Source organism: Pimephales promelas, chromosome 8 (assembly GCF_988280905.1).
Source record: "Pimephales promelas chromosome 8, fPimPro1.hap1.1, whole genome shotgun sequence".
Lineage (NCBI taxonomy): Eukaryota > Metazoa > Chordata > Actinopteri > Cypriniformes > Leuciscidae > Pimephales > Pimephales promelas.
Window position 1 is genome coordinate 12,461,258 of NC_142776.1, and position 19,107 is coordinate 12,480,364.

A 19,107-nucleotide genomic window follows, 5' to 3' on the forward strand; every position below is an offset into this window, starting at 1 on the left:
GAAGGCCTACCGGTATCTACTGTGAATTGCTCAGACTGAGTGAAAAATCATTATCAAGCCAAACCATAGAAATATACTTTTCATTCAGTTTGTTCATGCCGAATACACCAATTTAGAATCACAATTTAGCTACAGTTGTTGGGTAGACATGCTCACATTAGAGTGGAGGGTGATAAACACCCCAAAATTGAAGAATTTATTTAAAGAAGTTGTCAAAAAGATGTGACAAGATATGGGATAAAGTAAAAAGGGGTGTCTAGCCCCTTTAAAAAAAAAATGTGAAAGAGCACTTTATGGCAGTACATACATGAATATAGCATACAGCCTCTGCTCTCAATAAATTAATTAATTTATATAATAAGAAAGCGTGATTTCGGCGATTGTAATAAATGTGGACTTTTAGAAAATCTCCATGTGCTTATAAAATGTATAAGGCATAACAACGCTCCATCCCAATAGGTGGCGGAAATGCACCAACAGTTAGTTTCCCAACCGCTATTAGGCCTAGAAGAAGAAGACACGCTACTGCAGTGAATAAGCATTTTAGTTCATTCGTCGGAGTTTTAAGACGTCACTGTGTGCTCAATATTTACTTTCCAAGAAAAATATTTTTGATTATACAGCGTCCACCAACCGAAAAGTTCATTTTATGGTACAGAAACAATGATGAAGATCTTTCTGGAGGGCGTGGAAAAGTTTGTTGTTATCACGTGATAGACCTCTAATGTTTGATAAACTATTTCTTTTTTAACCTCCAGTTTGGTTTTGACGTTTAAAGGTTATTTTCAAAGAATGCCTCAACCTAAATACAGAAAGATTGCTGTATTGGGGTATCGTTCAGTTGGTAAGTGTTTGATACAATTTTGTTGAGTAGGAAGTATTTGATGATATGTGTAGTCGTTAAGTTAGCAGAGTCCTTACAGTTATTTCATTACATTTCATTTGAGCTGTTTACTGGTTTCCAGCCACTTTAAGTTTTATGTATTTACAAATTTACGTATTCATTTAGATGCTGTCAACACGCTTCTAAACGCGCAGCAGCATTTGGCGACATAATGGAAAAGCGCATGGTGCTGGCAAGAATTAGCAACGTGCTTCCTCAGTCAGATCACGCGCGATATGCCGACCAATTCTCGAATATCATCAATCGGGCAATTGTAATAACATGAAGGCATGCCTTAATATTGATCTGTAACGCGATGCACTTCCTTTTTAACCAATTATTCGATTAGCTAAAAGATATCGCTTTCCGTTCCACCTTAAATGACTTCACGCTACGTGTCGATGTAAATGGCGCTGTGTCCATAAAGGGATTTAAATCGCTCATTCTCGGTCATTTTCAAGGGTACGTAAAAAAAACACTGTGAAATGGTAAACACTAAACAGTGTAGTGCCCTATCAAGTTTTTGGGCTAATACAGAAAGAGTACCCGAATATCACTGTCACGTTTTGAATGGTCTTGTGAAATTGACATGTAACGTTACGATAACAAAGATTAAGCTTTCCTGTTGCATCTTCTCTTGGCAATTTGAGTCTGCGTTTCTCCGTCAAACTTTTAATAATTGTTACGGTACCATTCTGTTTTAATTAGCTAGCCTATAAACTTTACATTTGAGATAGTATGAACGAACCAAGGTTTATTTTAGTATCTCCCCGTGTGGATAATTTTCAAGGGTGCGTGTAATACAGTATGAGGGCTGTTACAAAAATGCCAAATTTGAAGAATTATTACAGCGCCATCTCAGAAATCAACATTTCGAAATCAAATGGTTCTAACAATACTGTAAATGTAGATATTTAAGACCACCTTACATGAGATAAATGTGTGTTTATTTTAGCCGTGTTCGGTTTTATGTGGAAACTGTGTATTTGTAGATAAATATCGACTATGCATAGCATAGATCTTATCTTGCACGCCCGTCGACCGGTGAAATCTTGTATATTTGATGTATTGCCTTTTGAAGTGGCTTGTCTTGTGTTGTCGTTTGCAGATTGGTGCCATTAGGTCTGCGAGTTGAGATTAAAGAGATGGGAATTGCAAATACAGTGTTACATGGCAGTAGTTGTATTATGAATAGGGGAAAGCTGCTGAATGTTGCTCAAATGTAATCGATATCGATATTATTATAATTTTGTACTTTGTTTGTTCATTGCGTTTTGAAAAGTGGAATGTGAAGCGCGAATATTGTAACCTATACTTGGAATTTGTCCTCTGTATTTAACCCATCCAAGTTAGTGAACAGACATCCGGAGCAGTGGGCTGCCATTTTTTGCTGTGGCACCTGGGGAGAAATTGGGGGTTAGGTGCCTTGCTCAAGGGCAATTCAATCATTGCCGGCAGTCTTCGGATTACCAGTTTGACTCTCTAACCATTAGGCCACCACTGCCTGACCAGTCTCCATCTATTTACACATATGTGAAGTTCATGGGTTCATTTAAAACGGTACGCTAAAACTTTCAGAAGAAATTGGGCGGAAGGAACAATGAAATGGCAAATTATTTTTTACTATCCCATATTGTATGTTGACTTAAAGGATTAGTTCACCCAAAAATGAAAATTCTGTCAGTATTTACTCACCCTCATGTTGTTCCAACCCAGTAAGACCTTTGTTCATCTTCGGAACACAAATTAAGATATTTAAGATATTAAGATCACTCCTGCATACTAGTCCATAGGCTTCTTGAGGGAATGACTTTCTGTCCTCAAAGTTATTAAACACATCGTTAAAATAGTCCAAGTGACTACAGGGGCTCAATCTGAAGTTTATCAAACGACGAGAACACTTTTGTGCGCAAAAAAACAACAAAAATAACGACTTTATTTCAACTATTCGTTTATTTCTCCCTCTGCGCGAGTCAGGTTACTAGTTTAATAGCGTAAGCTTCTGTTATTGTACGTCACACGCATCACACACATGACCAGCGTCGGCCAATAGTGAGCCTACGTGTGACGTAGCTTTACGCAATCACACTACGTTAACTGACTACAGGCCCATGGAGAAAGAAGTGAATAGTTGAAATAAAGTCGTTATTTTTGTTTGTTTTTGCGCACAATAAGTATTCTAGTCGTTTGATAGTTAAAATTGAGCCACTGTATTCACTTGGACTATTTTAACGATGTCTTTGATGACTTTTCGATGCCAGCAAGAGTCATTCCCTCAAGAAGCCTATGGACTAGTATGCAGGAGTGATCTTAATATCTTAAACATCTTAATTTGTGTTCCGAAGATGAACAAAGGTCTTACGGGGTTGGAACAACATGAGGGTGAGTAAATACTGACAGAATTTTCATTTTTGGGTGAACTAACCCTTTAATGGAATCATACAAAATTGGTATTCGCTTTATGCATTAGGCTGTGTATCAAGCCAGTGTCATATTTAACGCACCCTTGAAAATGACTGAGAAACTTTAACCCCGAATTGGGCAGAGGTTGCAATAGGATGACACATTCCGTATCATCTGTATTTATGAAGTTCATGGGTCCATTAAAAAAAAAAAAGATAAGAAAAAGATTGCTCTGCCTCTGACAGTATCAGTACATTTACATGTGTTGATGGCATACTCTTCACCTGCCTATTCATAATGTGTCTTGATCAGTAAGCAGGTTTCTCAACACGTTTCAATTACTTTAGTTATCAATTCTTTCCATTATAATAAAATAATAATAATATTTAATGTCATTCATCAACACCCTTATAATAGCCGTCACTGTTTATTTTTAACATTACTTTGAGATAATCATTTTTATTTATTTTACAACAGGAAAATCCTCCCTCACGATACAGTTTGTAGAAGGACAATTTGTAGATTCCTACGACCCTACTATTGAAAACAGTGAGTACTGAAATACTTTGACCTACCATATTACTTATATTATTTATGCATTCCATTTTGTAGCTAGCAACTAGTAAATCCTAGTTTTAAGATCATTTTATAATGTAGAAGCGTCAAAGACAGTATTGCACAAAAGTATGGGCTGTGGGTTATAGGCTGGTTCTGGCCAGTGTGGTGCCTTGGGCACAATCATTCAGTGAATCATGGGCACTAATGTGGGATAAAAGATGTGAAATAAACCCTGTCCTTTAGTCTGTAGAACTATATATTATAACCAGGTTTGTTTATTATTAGTAGTAATTTGTATTTTTATCGTTTTGCTTGTTTCTTTTGCCTTTTAGCTTATTTTAATGTTTAGGCAAGTTTAGTGTGCATTTCATCATGTTATAAGTTAACATTAATTAATCATTAACAAACATTGTTACATTTTGCTTTATAGATCGTTGGTTATTTTCAAATAGTAATTGATTTCAAGAAATTTAAATAAAAAGGAGTAAACTTAATTGTGATATTAGTGTATTTCATCAAGTGATTAGTAATGGTTGCTATTGTTTAGTGACACCTGTCAGCTTGAATTATGAAATATCACGCATGTGTTTCCATAATTTATTATATAGTGATTTTATGCCTGCTTGTGTGTTCTCAGTATGGTGACTGAATTGTGGAAATTCATACAGCTACATGACATTTGGTCCCCTTTGTCCCCAATTTAAAATCTTTTTGTTTGTCTTTAAGCTTTTAATAAAATGGTGTCTGTGAATGGCCAGGATTTCAATCTCCAGTTAGTTGACACTGCTGGACAGGTAAGACCCACTACAATTTTTCTATTTAAATCTTTTTCTTTTTTCATCATTTTTCATACCAGTTGTTCCCTTCCCCTTTTCTGTTTAGGATGAGTATTCCATTTTCCCCCAGTCTCATTCTATGGATATTCATGGTTACGTTCTGGTGTACTCTGTCACTTCAATGAAAAGGTCAGAGTTTTTTTGTTTTTGTTTTTCTTCTTCTTACTTGCATTGTTATTATTCTTTTATGTTTTGTTTTTGTTTTGTTTTCTTTAGTCATACAACTGGAATGTTTAAAGGTTTGGTCTCTTCTGACTATTTCATTTTCTTAAAGTGTAAATTGCAGGTTAACCACCACAACCAATTAATGTGTAAATTAAAGTGCTCAATATGTATATATTTAAACATAAACGCGGGCGGAAACATAGACATAATAAATACATAGATGCCCTATTGGCCGCTTTGGAACGTTGCTGTGATACGTCAACGCGTCTGCCATTTTGCGGAGGGCAAGACTGCACTGTAATCAAATGCAAGTAAACTGTTTTTCTGGATAAAAACAAAAAATAAATTACATTTATCAGCTGATTTCAGTGGTTTTGTTCGTTGTGTATGAAAAATACCATCTCTAGTTATTTAAAATCTTGATAGTTAGACTTATAAAAACATATTTTTATTAAGGAAATGTCAAAGCTCAGGCTTGTCATGTAGGCATCTTATTCTTGGCATTTTATTCTGGTAAAAGAATTGTGAAGATATAATACAATTTTTACATTAAATTTAAATAAAGTTTTCTTATCGTGGAAAAAGCATTTTCTGTGATTGAAACGATTTTAGCAATAACAAATATAATGGATCCTTTATGGTAATGCATATGATATGGTAACTACAGTGCAATGCAAATAGTAGCGATAAGATAAAGTGAGAAGTAATAGTAAACAGTTTAGTCAATAAAATAAACAAACAGTAGGCCCTACACAGCAAATAAAATAGTAATAATTATATAAAAGTACATAATATAATAATACAAATATTGATAATAGCATATAGTTATGAATAGTACAATCGTTTAACAGCATAGCTGTAATAGATTGATAATTGTAAGTGGTATAATATTACAATAATAATAAGAACAGCAAATACAATGTAATATCAATTGCAGAATATAAGCAATTATGAAAAAAATATATGAAACATTACAATATTGATTATTAAACTGACATTTAACAAAAAGATTTGTGTAATTTTATTTTATATCGGCCTACATACAGTGAAGGGAATTAAATAATTTATATATTTTAAAATATTCCCTCATAGGCTATATAAAATAAAATGTCACAACCTTGTCTCTTTTTGTGAGACCAAAGATTGCCAGTTAGATATACACAAGAAGAATGTTTAACCACTAGAGTATAGACATCAGAATCAGCGGCAAGCATCAGAAGGACTAGCCCAGGTAAGGCTGTTCCAGGCGGGGTGCAGAGCGCTGAGCGCCCGGTGAACGCAGCTCTCACAACTCCGAAAACGTCAGATCAAATTTTTAAAATAGGAGCTATCTTTATAAATAATCCACAGATTTTTGCTTTAAAAAACTACATTGTTGACTGAAAAACTATTAAAACTACATTTCGTGACACAATAACAGTAGTATTTTTAAATTCCGCGACTTTTCTCCTCTGAACATTAATATTACTAATTATATCATGCCCAAATACAACCAGAAACAAATGTTCAGTCTTGCTTGTGAAAGATGATTTCTCGAGACCGGTTTTCAATTGTGAAGCAATTTGTACAGCCCCAAGCAGCACACGAAACAGGCGTTTTTCTCAATTCTTGTTATGAGAAGTATGAGAAAGTTGTCCTCCGCAATATGGTGGTGCCGTTGACGTACGCTCCAGCTGCCAATAGGGCATCTATGTATTTATTGTCTATGGGCGGGAATGCACTCACTGGAACAATTGTGTTCGGGTTGAGGGAGAATAAAACATTTCGTGGGACTCCCGCAAAATAGAAATCTATGAATAAAACATAAAAACTAACTAATACTTTATTCATGCTTTTCTGCAATGGATGAATAAAAATGTATTATTATTTTTTTGTTTTTTTAAGGTCAACTAAAACAAAATAGAAATGATTTACAGGCCAGAGTTTCTATTAATAACCTGTTTGCAGCATTGATCGATGTAGCCAATCGCAGACATATGTGTTGATTTCTAGGAACGCAATGACCAATCAGAAACATTTACGATACACTCCCCTCACCACTCAACTGACTTTTTGTTCAGTGATGAATTCTGTATGCTGGCAAATCCTCGAATTATAACGAACAAGTGTATAATGAAAGATTCATTGATAATAACAGATGTGTGAGATTGTGATGAACTGATGTCAGCTTTTTAGGAATTATTATGGGAGCGAACTTTGCGTGCAGTCATGCCAAACCATGCATGACTAAGTTAGCCTGCTTGTTTTTATGTTAGAACAGTGTGGTTTGTGTGCTAATGCTTTAATAAGAAATAATTTATCAGGAGCAATTATGCTGATGTGTATGGTGGCGACACTTAGGCCAACTTGAATGTATTTGGAGGTACGGAAAATGCTGACATAAATGCTGCGGGCGGGAGAAAGTAACATAGAAAGTAGTTGAGAACGTAAGTTATAATAATGATCCACGTATTAAAATAATGTTTGTGTTTAAATTGGGCTCGGGCACATAATTACGGTTAATGTGTCGGGCCGGGCTGGGCTCGGACACAACATGCTCGGGTAGGGTCGAGCTTTCATTCCCGAGATCTACCTCGGGTATGCTAAACACTTACAGGCACGAATCAGTCGTTTGTCCTTCGGGAACTTGTGGAGCCTCTTTGCCGTTTTTGATGTTTTCATACATCCCGCACAAACACAATAGTTAACCTTTTTTGCTACTTAGGTCTCCAATATAATTGATAGCCTTCTTGCTGTTTAGACTAAGGGCCAATCCCAATTCTACCCCTTACCCCTTCCCTTTCCCCTAGCCCTACCCCTTCGCCTTCCCCTTGACCCTTGAAACAGAGTGGCAATGCGTAGGGGTGAAAATATTCCCCTAAGAAATGGGACACCACTACGCCTCCGTTAAACGTCATTATAAGTCGTCGCCAGCGCCTACGTCACAGGAGAACTTCCAAGATGCCGTCGACAGCTGCAGTTATCTCAGTCGCGTGGGTTACAGCTATTTTCTTGCATTTATCTTGTGAAGTTCGCAGGAAACAACGGAGACGACGAAAATATGTTGCAGGACTATCGTTAGCAAACTACAGTAATTTTAGCGATTTTTTTTTTTTTTTTTTTTTTTTTTTTACAAACGTTTCTGTGAAGAAACTGACCGTAAATATGAACACAATGGGCCAATCCCAATTCTACCCCTTACCCCTTCACTTTCCCCTTCCCCTCCGTTTTGCGCGTCCACGTGAAGGGGTAGGGTTGTCCCAATTCTCTTTTGGTTGGAGGGGGAGGGCTAGGGAGAAGGGCCAGATAGCCCTTCAAACGAAGATTTTTCGGGAGCACACTTCAAACGAAGGGGTATGAGAAGTGTCACTGCTAACCCAGGCTGGCTGCCCAAGCAACAAAGGAGACCCATAAATTTAAGTATTTGTGGCTTTAATAAGTATTGTAACGACAAACAATGATTTGCTTTATGTTACATTCAATATTGTGTTCATATTTACGGTCAGTTTCTTCACAGAAACGTTTGTTAAAAAAAATCGCTAAAATTACTGTAGTTTGCTAACGATAGTCCCGCAACATATTTCCGTCGTCTCCGTTGTTTCCTGCGAACTTCACAAGATAAATGCAAGAAAATAGCTGTAACCCACGCGACTGAGATAACTGCAGCTGTCGACGGGATCTTGGAAGTTCTCCTGTGACGTAGGCGCTAGCGACGACTTATAATGACGTTTAACGGAGGTGTAGTGGTGTCCCATTTCTTAGGGGAATATTTTCACCCCTACGCATTGCCACTCTGTTTCAAGGGTCAAGGGGAAGGCGAAGGGGTAGGGCTAGGGGAAAGTGAAGGGGTAAGGGGTAGAATTGGGATTGGCCCAATATTGAATGTACCATAAAGCAAATCATTATTTGTCGTTACAATACTTATTAAAGCCACAAATACTTAAATTTATGTGTCTCCTTTGTCGCTTGGGCAGCCAGCCTGGGTTAGCAGTGACACTTCTCATACCCCTTCGTTTGAAGTGTGCTCCCGAAAAATCTTCGTTTGAAGGGCTATCTGGCCCTTCACCCTAGCCCTCCCCCTCCAACCAAAAGAGAATTGGGACAACCCTACCCCTTCACGTGGACGCGCAAAATGGAGGGGAAGGGGAAAGTGAAGGGGTAAGGGGTAGAATTGGGATTGGCCCTAAAAGCTTGAGTCCATTTTGTGACGTCACGCCCAGGCTAGTGGAAGGGAGGGGGCATGCTTAAAACCACCGTAAAACGTACCAACTTTTCATATTTTATGCAGCATTTTGGTATAAAAAAACAATCGTGGGTGGTTCTTATCTTTATGTTTAGTAAGCACATTATCTTTACATTTATCTTTGTAAAAAATTTAATCTGCAATTTACACTTTAAGTGACAGGTTATTAATGCAATTAAACAAACTTGCATGCTTATGTAATTGCTATTTTTATTTTTTTATTTTGTTCTTCATTCTTGGACTCATCAATATAGGCTACTTGTATGGACAAATGTGATGCATGCACTGATCTATATAATGACAATATATTGTGACATCTATAATGTCATTCTAAATACATCAGTGGATGCATGTGTAATATGACTGATCTGTGGTACTTTCATCCGGTTGTCATCTTTATGCTGTTTCAAACTCTGATATATATATATATATATATATATATATATATATATATATATATATATATTGTCGTTTACAAATTCTTTGATCATTTAGTAAATGAACAGCTTTAGTCACCTACACTAGTTTCTTAAACACGAAACAAATAACACATATTTTTGTTCAAATAACCTCTTTGATGCAAAAGTAGTGTGCATGATTTCAAGGCAGCTTACTTAAAACAACAAATACTAATTATTATTAAAATCAAACCCTCAAAGGCTAATAATGAATGACATCTCCAAACAATGGGAAAAACTTTTCCATTTTTAGTGCATTTAAAAATAAAAACATTTGAAATATGACAACATCTTTTTTGTTGTAACCACTGCAACTGCCACACCGTATACTAGACTATAGTATAAATATAACTGCCGAAAATTCTAATAGAATGCTGAAACCATGAACACTGGCTCTGTCAAGACCCCTTTTATTCTGGCATGGTTCTGGTGCAGGTTACTGACTCATGTTCAGGGCTGGAAAAATCGATTCCACTAATACCCAATGGCAGTCTCTGAGCAATGTAATAACATTGCAATGCATTACTCTGTAGGTCTTAATATGTTAAATTGCATGAGATAGAATGAATCTGCGGGTTCAGTTTCAGTCTCAAGCAAGTCCTTCAAGAGATTACTGACAGTTTACCGCCACATCTGCCGGTACACAAGAATGACTTCTGGTATAGTGATCAACATAATACAGAAGTGCTGCTTACACAAACACTGACGCATCATATTTGTTTTTGGACTGGTTATGTAGTCACATAAACGACACGTATATCAACTTTTATATCAGAAGTCTATGGAGAAACAGGGCTGGTTCTAGACTTTATTACTAGGCTTATTTTATTGTGTGTTTTTAAAGCAAAAATAAATAAATATCATATTGTATTAATATTTTGTATTTTTCAAAACCATTGTACTAATTTTCAATACCATTATACTAAAACTAGTATTGGCTGAAGAAAAGAATCTGTATTTAACCTTATATTCTGATATGGGTTATTTTTCTTCTGATTGTAAGGGCCTAGATGCTTATTTTAATATTTTTCAGAGGCCAACAAAATGTGTACATAATTTGCTCTGTTTTCAGTTTTGAAGTTGTGCAGGTTCTACATGACAAGCTTCTTGATATGGTTGGAAAGATACAGTAAGTGTGGTTTAAACTCATGAACATATGGTCAAATATGGTCATAAAACATGTAGTCATAAATATTACATATTTACCCAGGGTACCTACTGTTCTAGTTGGGAACAAAAAAGATCTTCACATGGAAAGGTAAGCATAACTTTTTAACTATTCACCTTTAATGACCAAGCACTTAAATCCTATTATATTGCTTTTTTTATGGTGTTAGCTTATTTATTTTTAAATTTTGTAGAACTTTACATTTGTGTCAAACTTGGTAGAATAGTCTCAAATCCCACCACTTTTCAAACATACAGCCATCAGTCTTGACAGGTAGCGCTAAAGCCTTTGATGTTTTTGCAGTAAGACATACTGGATTCCAATATTACCCAGCCAGTCATATTACCTTCCGATCTGCAAACAGGGTTCCCATGCTTCTTGAAATTACTTTAATTTCAGACACATAGCATTCAAGGCCAGGAAAGTCTATGAAAACAAACACAGGTACTTAAGATTAAAGTGAAGATTAAACGTAAAGTAAAATTTGTTGGAGTAGAATGGTGCTATTACAAAAATTAGCCTTTATTGACTGCAAAAGCCGGAAAGGAAAGGGTAAGGAAAGGCAAATTTAATGACGCTTGGTTGGCTCAGTATTGAGCAATTAAAAAATTGGCTTATCAAAATGCCAATGAATAATGCCTAATAAAGTTGTGTTTATAAGTGCGGTGCTGCTTTGTTTACAGAAGTAACTGGGAAAAACAATATATTTCTGCTGTTCCAAAACTTCTAATCTACTGTCCAAATCTACTGTCAGATATTGAAACTACATTTTCATTCAGCACATCTCACATTTTTGTTCAAACCAATGCGAAGATCGCCCCATATTGCTCCATATTTTATGTATGTATGTATGTATGTATATATATATATATATAGAGAGAGAGATTATTATATTTAATATTTCAAATTAATATGTAGCTATAATCATTTTTAATTTTTTTTCTCATCCTTTTCCTTTAAAGACTGAAATGTTTTAGTTTTTTTTATATAAATTCTTTGTTCTATATATATTTTTACAAAATTATTTCTTTTTAAAACTTGTATTATTTTTTGAACTGTTGTTGAAATCGTTGTTTTTTTTTTTACCTTCATTTTATTGTTTAGGATGTTCCCATAGACTCTAATCTTTGTGCAGGTGTTAAAAAAAGGAAAGCCTTAAAATAGATTAAAAAAAAAATAAAAAAATCTGCATATAACCTGTACTGGTGGTTAAAAAATAATTTTGAATATTTTAATGGATAACAATGACCTTATCCATATTATTTTTTTAATTGCAAAATATTATATATAATATTCTCCCTATATTTAAATGTTTTTAATCAAGTAATGGTTCATAAAAAAGAAAACTAAAACCAGTATGAAATAAATAGTAAAAGCAGGAATAAGAAAGGTAAACTGCATCTCTTGTTCACAAGTTCTTACATGTTTATCACATTTCAGACCACTAAATTGTCTTCCAGACTTTAAAACTTTTAGGTTTTCTACCATTTTGTGGTGGAAGGCAAACAATTTCCACTCTGTCATGCTCTCTTTTTTTGTTGTTTTAATTTAGAGTGATTAAACCAGAAGAGGGAAAGAAGCTAGCTGATTCTTGGGGTGCTGCTTTCATGGAGTCCTCTGCTAAGGAAAATCAGGTAACACCTTCTTTGTATCTTGAATAGGAACTTATGCTTGCCCACAGTTAGTTTAACAAAACATTTTCTTGATATGTTTCTGTAATAAGCCTATATTTGTTTTCTGTACAGTTTGGACCCTTGTGTATATGTTCTCCTTCTTAAAATAACTTTCATTTTGCAGACAGCAGTAGAGGTTTTCAAGAGGATTATTCTGGAAATGGAAAAGGTTGATGGAAACGCCCCATCAGAGGAGAAGAAGTGTGCAGTGATGTAAGGCATGCAGTAAACTCACATGCTGAAGTTAAAAGACACATCACCTTGCCTTTAACTATAACGAAGCAGTTCAGAAATAGGTCCTCTCCTGATTAATATCCAGATGCGTCAACGTTATTCCAAAAAATCATATTCAGTGTTGGGAATTAAATATTGATGCTATTTGAAGCTCAAATTACTGTAAAAGGTTTTACTTAAAATCTCCCATCTCTGTAACCTTCAGCTTTGATATGTTGACTGACATTTCATGTTTAATAATCTGACAGGTACTAACCTGTCTACAACTACTATCTCAGCAATACAGTTGGTCTCATTTTTATTTTATTTTTTGCTCTCCCTCTGACACACTTACTTATTTTACTTCTCTTGTATAACCAAAAGAAATAAAATGGGAAGATGATGTAAACAGAGCCCCAAAAAGATCTACTCAAGATGATGTAAACAGAACCCTAAAAAGATCTACTCTTGCCCACCACCGGTGGTTTTATACATAATCAAGTGACTGCAAGAATTGTATTCTTTCTAAACCTTCAGTATAAAGTAAATATGAGATCGTTAAAACTTTGTTAGAATGCTATTTGTGAGATTTAGCTATTTTATTTTATTTCTTTGCATTTTTGTTGGAATTGTTTTGCTTTGATCCAGAAATGAACTTGGTTACCCGTTTTATGGCATATAAAAGTCCTCATTAAATAAATATTTTTTTTTGGGGGGGGGAGATAATGATGAACTTCATACAGACCATTTGCCGTTTGTGAGGACCAGTCAATTCATGATCAACAATTTCCCCCTGTGGTGTCTTATGAGCTTAATCACCAACAATATCTCTGTAGAGCAGTTAAGACTAATACACCGGTTACTAAAAAATGTTGTCAATGCATTTTTGATGTCTTTTGCATCACCCTCTCTTCTTCCTATTTAGTCATTTTTAGGTATATTAATAGTACCGTGACACGAATACCATCATGTAATTTCCTGACCCATATTACATGGAATTAGCATTACTGAAGTCCAAAAGGTCCTTTTAAGATCTGACCTCCTCATTTTCCTGTGAAGTTCAGGGTGCCAGGTTTTTCATTTTTATAATTTTGACAGCCTTCATTATAATTTTAGGGACTTCTGTATATGGAATTTTTGTATGTGGAAAAATAAAACATTTAAAGAATGTTTTCTGTTTATTTGTTGTTTTTCTGTTGCAACTATCTAGAGTTAGTTGGATCTCTCACATCAAAGTTGAAATAGCCAGTCAGGTATGCATTTACCATATGATGTTCATATTCATTTATTAGCCCTTATTGTGTGCTGATGTTGATTTGTTACTTATTGTTGTGTGTCGTATTTGTCTTATTATTACTTTTTAATGTTGTTATTATTTGTGGACTGTAAAAGTCATTTCTTGCTTTATATCTTGATTTTAGGTTGCCATCATAATAACTGGCCAGGGACAACAGATGAAAATTAGCCTGTTGAGCTAACTCTGGCTCATTTACAGTTATTTTACTGTTAATTAATGAGCACTGTCCCTGTAAAATAAACAAATAAATGAAATTAAATTATGTTAATTGCTGCCTAACCACCTTATTACAATGAATCGTTGGAGAATATGGTTTTGTTTTGAGTGTGGTTTTATTTTGTCATACTTCTGTTGTTCGATCCACACTGTGATGGAAGGGTTGCGGTCACCATCTTATGGTGATAGGCGGGAATTCATTCGGTGTGATGCTCACAGTGTTTGGGTATCTATAGCCACAATGGTATCCAGCTGGAGAACCGCAGCAGTTTCAGTCCAGCAACCACAGAGGAGTCAGAGGCAGAGCTTTTTATTATTATTAATTAAACTATTTTCACATGAAAATTGAGCGGATCGATTATCTACAAACTTTTTAAAAAAGTACCTGTACAATGATAAATATGTCAAACTAGTCAATTAATTATTCTACACAATCTATAGTTCATTGTTAGTTCAATGATATCCAAATATACAACTTTTATTTTAAATAAATGAATAGCTTATACTAAAATATGTTACCATATTGTAGTTTACCATTTGACTGTATTATGTGATATTACTTCCCGTGTTCATGTAGTTACAAATAATACTTATAGACAGGATGTGACATATAGCCTTGAGCAAGTAAATGGTGCATTTCTCTATATGAAAACCAATGATATAAAAAATATATAATATAAACAGCTATAATTAAAAAAAAAACCATGGAAACAAAAAAGAATTCAACTTAAAACACAAAAAACTTAGATTTTAAGCTTTTCATTGCCTTTCTGCATGTGATTAAATTAACATCTGTGAAAATTGCTGTAATTTGCAAGAGACAACTGCGCTGTAGCGAAGGTCGAGGAGACAACTGCACTGTACCGGAGGTCGAGGAGACCCTTCTGCAGCCGGCATCCCGTAATGACATAGGTGTGGGGGGGAGGGGAGCAAGCGGTGGGGGCAGAGCAGGAGGCCTTCCGAGTCTTGGGGCTGGGCCAGGTCCAAGTGAGCCGGTTTAAGGTGGTCAATGGAGATTTGGTCCGGTTTGCCACCCCTGTCCGCCACAAAATGTACATCCCCCGTCTCCAAAACCCAGAATGGGCCCTCGTAGGGCGGGCATAGCGGTCCCCTGTGGGCATCATGGCAAATGAAAACATAGTCAGCTGTCTGAAGACCAGCAGGAATGTGAGACTGCGGGAGGCCGTGACAGGAAGTAGGGACAGGTGCGGAAAGCCTCGCATTGTCTAGTAGAGTAGACCACTGAAGAGTAGCGGACCAGGGAACCATGGTGCTAGGGAAAAACCCTGGCACCCGTAGCAGCTGTTCATAAACAAGCTCCGTGGATGAGAACTGAAGGTCCTCCTTTGGTGCAGTCCTGATGCCCAACATCACTCACGGGATCTTGTCGACCCAATTGTTGTCTTTAAGGCTGGCAAGCAGGGCAGCCTTCATCGACCTATGAAAACGTTCACAGAGTCCGTTAGCCTGCGGATGATATGCAGTCGTGCAGTGGAGTTTCACTCCTAAGGCTCTGTGCGACAGAATCCCACAGCTTAGACGTGAACCGCATGCCTTGGTCAGAAGATATGTCCGAAGGGGGTGCCGAAACGGGCAACCCAGGTGCCAATAAATGGCCATGTCGACAGACGCCACTGACATCAGTGGCACAGCCCCTGGCCATTGGGTGGTCCTGTCAACCAGGGTTAAAAGAAGTGTGAAACCGCGAGAGAAGGGCAGAGGACCGGCCAGTTCCAAGTTTACATAGTCAAAACATCTCTCCGGAACCAGGAACTTCTCTAGCCAGGCTTTAGTGTGGTAGTGTACTTTGGCACTCAACACAGATGTTAACCCATTCCCTAACATCCTTCTTGAGGCCGTGCCAAACAAACTTTGCTGCAACAAGTCTCTGTGATGCTTTGAAACATGGGTGGGAGAGACCATGTATGGCATCAAGACCTTGTTGTTTCCATCCCGAGGGAACAACCGGCCGAAGACTACCTGTGGAGATGTCACACAGCAGCACGGTGACGGCATCGTCAAAAACCACGTCCTCAATCTGCAGCCCTGTAGTCAAGGTCTTCAGGAGTTGCACATCCAGGTCTGTTGTCTGAAGCCCCGTTCACACCGCCAGCGACACGCAGTGACAAAGTGACAAGATCCCATTCATTTCAATGGAGCGCTGGTGACATCCAGCGACATGAGCGACAGTGAGCGTTGGCGACAGAATGTGGGCGTGTCAAGCGACAAAAGTTGAGAATTTTCAACTTTATGCAAATGATAAGCGATTTTCGCGAGCGACAACCAATAGGAAAGAAGACTTTCAGTGGAGCTCACGTCACCGTCTTGAGTGCAGGCAAGACAGAAAGAGTTTGAGGACGATTTCACTGTTTTATGATTTGACTGTAACCACATGCATGGATAATAAAACTATGCATAGAAAAGAAACTGTCGACAGTCTCAGAGAGTTTAATTCATACATTTAACGTTATAGTTCGACTGTTGTAATTTTATGATGCACGTTTAGCACTGCTGCAGTTCATTTTACAACTTCCCCTGCATTACATTGACTATTAGGCACAAGAAAATGGATTATTTGTCAAATTCGAATGACGTTGTAATAATTTATGTCAGTATGAGTGAGTTTAATTTGTTCATTGATCGATCGTTGATCTATTAAATGATTTAATCCACTGAACACTTCTGTGGTAATATAAAAACACTCTCCCAACAGCATACGGTTTCTTTTTAGCCTTAAAAGTCATTTATTTCCAGTCAAATTAAAATTATATAGTTGTTGTGATGGTCTTTTATATAGATATGGCCAGACGTGCAGTCTACCAATAACATCAGAGCGACAGCACTAAGAACGCCCAAAAGAGACATCACAGTACAGAGCCTAGTGACACACAGCGACAAAGTCGCTGGTGGTGTGAACGGGCCTTGAGTCGCCGCCATGTGGTTGTAATCCAGACCAAGATAGACTGCCCCTGCCACAGCCCGTGATAGGCAGTCCGCCATGCAGTTGTTCTTACTGGCAACGTGCTGCAAGTGTGTGGTAAACTCTGAAATGTAGGATAGATGCCGTTGCTGGAGGGGGACCATGGCTCAGCCACCTTGGCCATGGCTAAAGTCAGTGGCTCGTAGGTAGAAGCCCAGCAGCTCTCGGTCGAAAGTGCTGTACTTCCGCTCACAGGGACGCAGCTGACGACTAAAGAAAGCCAGCAGCTGTCAGGCCCCGCCTACTGTCGTTTGAACCTTTCTGGATCCGCCATCAAATTGATAAGTTTAATTATATCAAGTGCTGTGAGAAAAGGCTATAAATCTCTACCTCCAGCATCTTCACTCGCAATATAGCCTACTAGCCAAGACTCCTCAAAGTGTACAGATGTGACATAATGACTTAAAGACTTGCTAGAATCTCCCGCAGAAATTCACCAGTACCACTGGAATTAAAAATATTATAAGCTTATCGTTTTGAATCAAGCTAAGGCAAGCAGATAGTTTTGAACATAGTTTTGGCTGGTTATGTATTTTCTCAAATATGTATTTTGGATCATTTTTAACTAAAAAAAACTACGGACTGCAGCTTTAAGTTTTCCCGGAACATACAATGACGTCACTAAACAGTGACAGCACAACTGTAAGAACATCATTCACAAGTTGATCAGTGATGTTCTCTCACAGATGAGGTCATTGCCTTTTCCACTACACTAATTTCCAATTCTGACTGATTTAACTATCCTAAACTTATTAGCAGTTGAATCTGTTCAACAGCCCTTAAAATGCCAGAGGGAAATGCTGGTATCGCCATATTTTTTAAATTTCTGTACCAACTTGTACCGAAATGACTTGTACTTGACAAAACTAATGCTTACCGTCTTCAATGAAACAGGACATACAGCAAAATATCAACAGTTACTATATAATATATTTAAATGGATGATTCATAATATATTTAAAAATGGTCTGAATTATAAAGTTATCATTACTGAAACAGAATTTCCCTTTCAAGGTAGGTTTCTCGACAATGCCTTGTTAGCTGAAGCTTTGGGGAAACTTCTTTCTTCGGAAATGCTGAAGCCTGACTAAATCACGCTATAGGCTTTATGTCGAGCGTCACGTGACCAAACCGGAAAACAGGTCTCATCGCATCCGCTTGTCAGAGAAAGTGTTTACGGCCGTAAGACCTGACTACGATATCTATGGATTTTTAAGGTAATCAGCTAACCTAGTTCACTTTGTTATTGGCGTTTTATTCCATTTAAATATCTAAAAGTTACTGTGAAGAAGAAAAAATATAAAACGTTTAAAAATCAATCTGCACATGTGAGGGACATTGGTTATGCTAATCTTTGCTCGCTCCATTTAAGTTATCTTGAGTAAAACCGCAAAAAATTTCATGAAGCACATACAAAAGACCTGGACCGGAAGCGATCCGACCTGTTTCACAGAATGCAGAAGTAAAATGTGCATAGAGCCTATTTCAATAGCGGTAACGCTTCCTTTTACAATCCAGTTACCCATGTAAATACTATATACTTATTTTAGTAACTACAATTACTGGGTAATAACTAGTACTAACCCTGAACCTACCCCTGTTCCATGTACTTACCTTATATTAGCCAGTCCTTTCTAGGTAAGTACACTGTAAGTACTGTACTGTAAAAGGAAGTGTTACCGCAATAGCCAATGGCGCTCAAGTGAGGGATGGGTCCTACCTGTTGCCTAGTGCACTATTGCCTCAGTACAGTGCACTATTGACTGTTTTCCTCGACGCGCCCATTTCCAGGTCCGGTCTCTTTGGCCCGGCGGTGAAGTGTTTTTCTGAGAGGTTTACTGAAGTGCAGAAGTCGTCCCAAGCTATGAGACACTTTATGCTGAAGCGCTCAAGCTCCACATCGAGTAGGCCCAGAACCACACCGCCTTCTCCTCAGCCTAATAAGCCAGAGAAGCAGGCCCTACCCTGTGGCTGATACCCACTGGCACTCGCGGCCAGCTAAGCGGTACCCTCTGCTCGTACAGCCCCCAACCAT

The 19,107-nt window shown here is 37.3% G+C and overlaps 1 protein-coding gene across 2 annotated transcripts; it reads left to right on the forward strand.

Moving 5' to 3' along the window:
- The first annotated feature begins 496 nt into the window (after window positions 1-496).
- rhebl1 (Ras homolog, mTORC1 binding like 1) lies at window positions 497-12,695 on the forward strand. Of its 2 annotated transcripts, XM_039655678.2 has the most exons (9): window positions 497-652; window positions 759-844; window positions 3,764-3,835; window positions 4,571-4,638; window positions 4,727-4,809; window positions 10,598-10,654; window positions 10,736-10,783; window positions 12,246-12,327; window positions 12,491-12,695. In XM_039655678.2, the coding sequence occupies exons 2-9, from the start codon at window positions 793-795 to the stop codon at window positions 12,581-12,583; spliced, it is 555 nt and encodes a 184-aa protein (XP_039511612.1). In that variant the 5' UTR covers window positions 497-652; window positions 759-792; the 3' UTR covers window positions 12,584-12,695. The 2 variants fall into 2 exon arrangements, with proteins under 2 accessions (XP_039511612.1, XP_088990086.1); XM_089133960.1 differs by lacking the exon at window positions 497-652 and having other exon boundaries at window positions 659-844.
- The last annotated feature ends 6,412 nt before the right edge of the window (window positions 12,696-19,107 follow it).

Excerpts from the sequence above, each read along its gene's own strand:
- rhebl1 (XM_039655678.2), top strand. The coding sequence starts at position 793 with ATGCCTCAACCTAAATACAGAAAGATTGCTGTATTGGGGTATCGTTCA. Across the intron at positions 4,639-4,726 it reads TAGTTGACACTGCTGGACAG|GATGAGTATTCCATTTTCCC; the intron begins GTAAGACCCACT and ends TTTTCTGTTTAG. Across the intron at positions 10,784-12,245 it reads AAAGATCTTCACATGGAAAG|AGTGATTAAACCAGAAGAGG; the intron begins GTAAGCATAACT and ends GTTTTAATTTAG.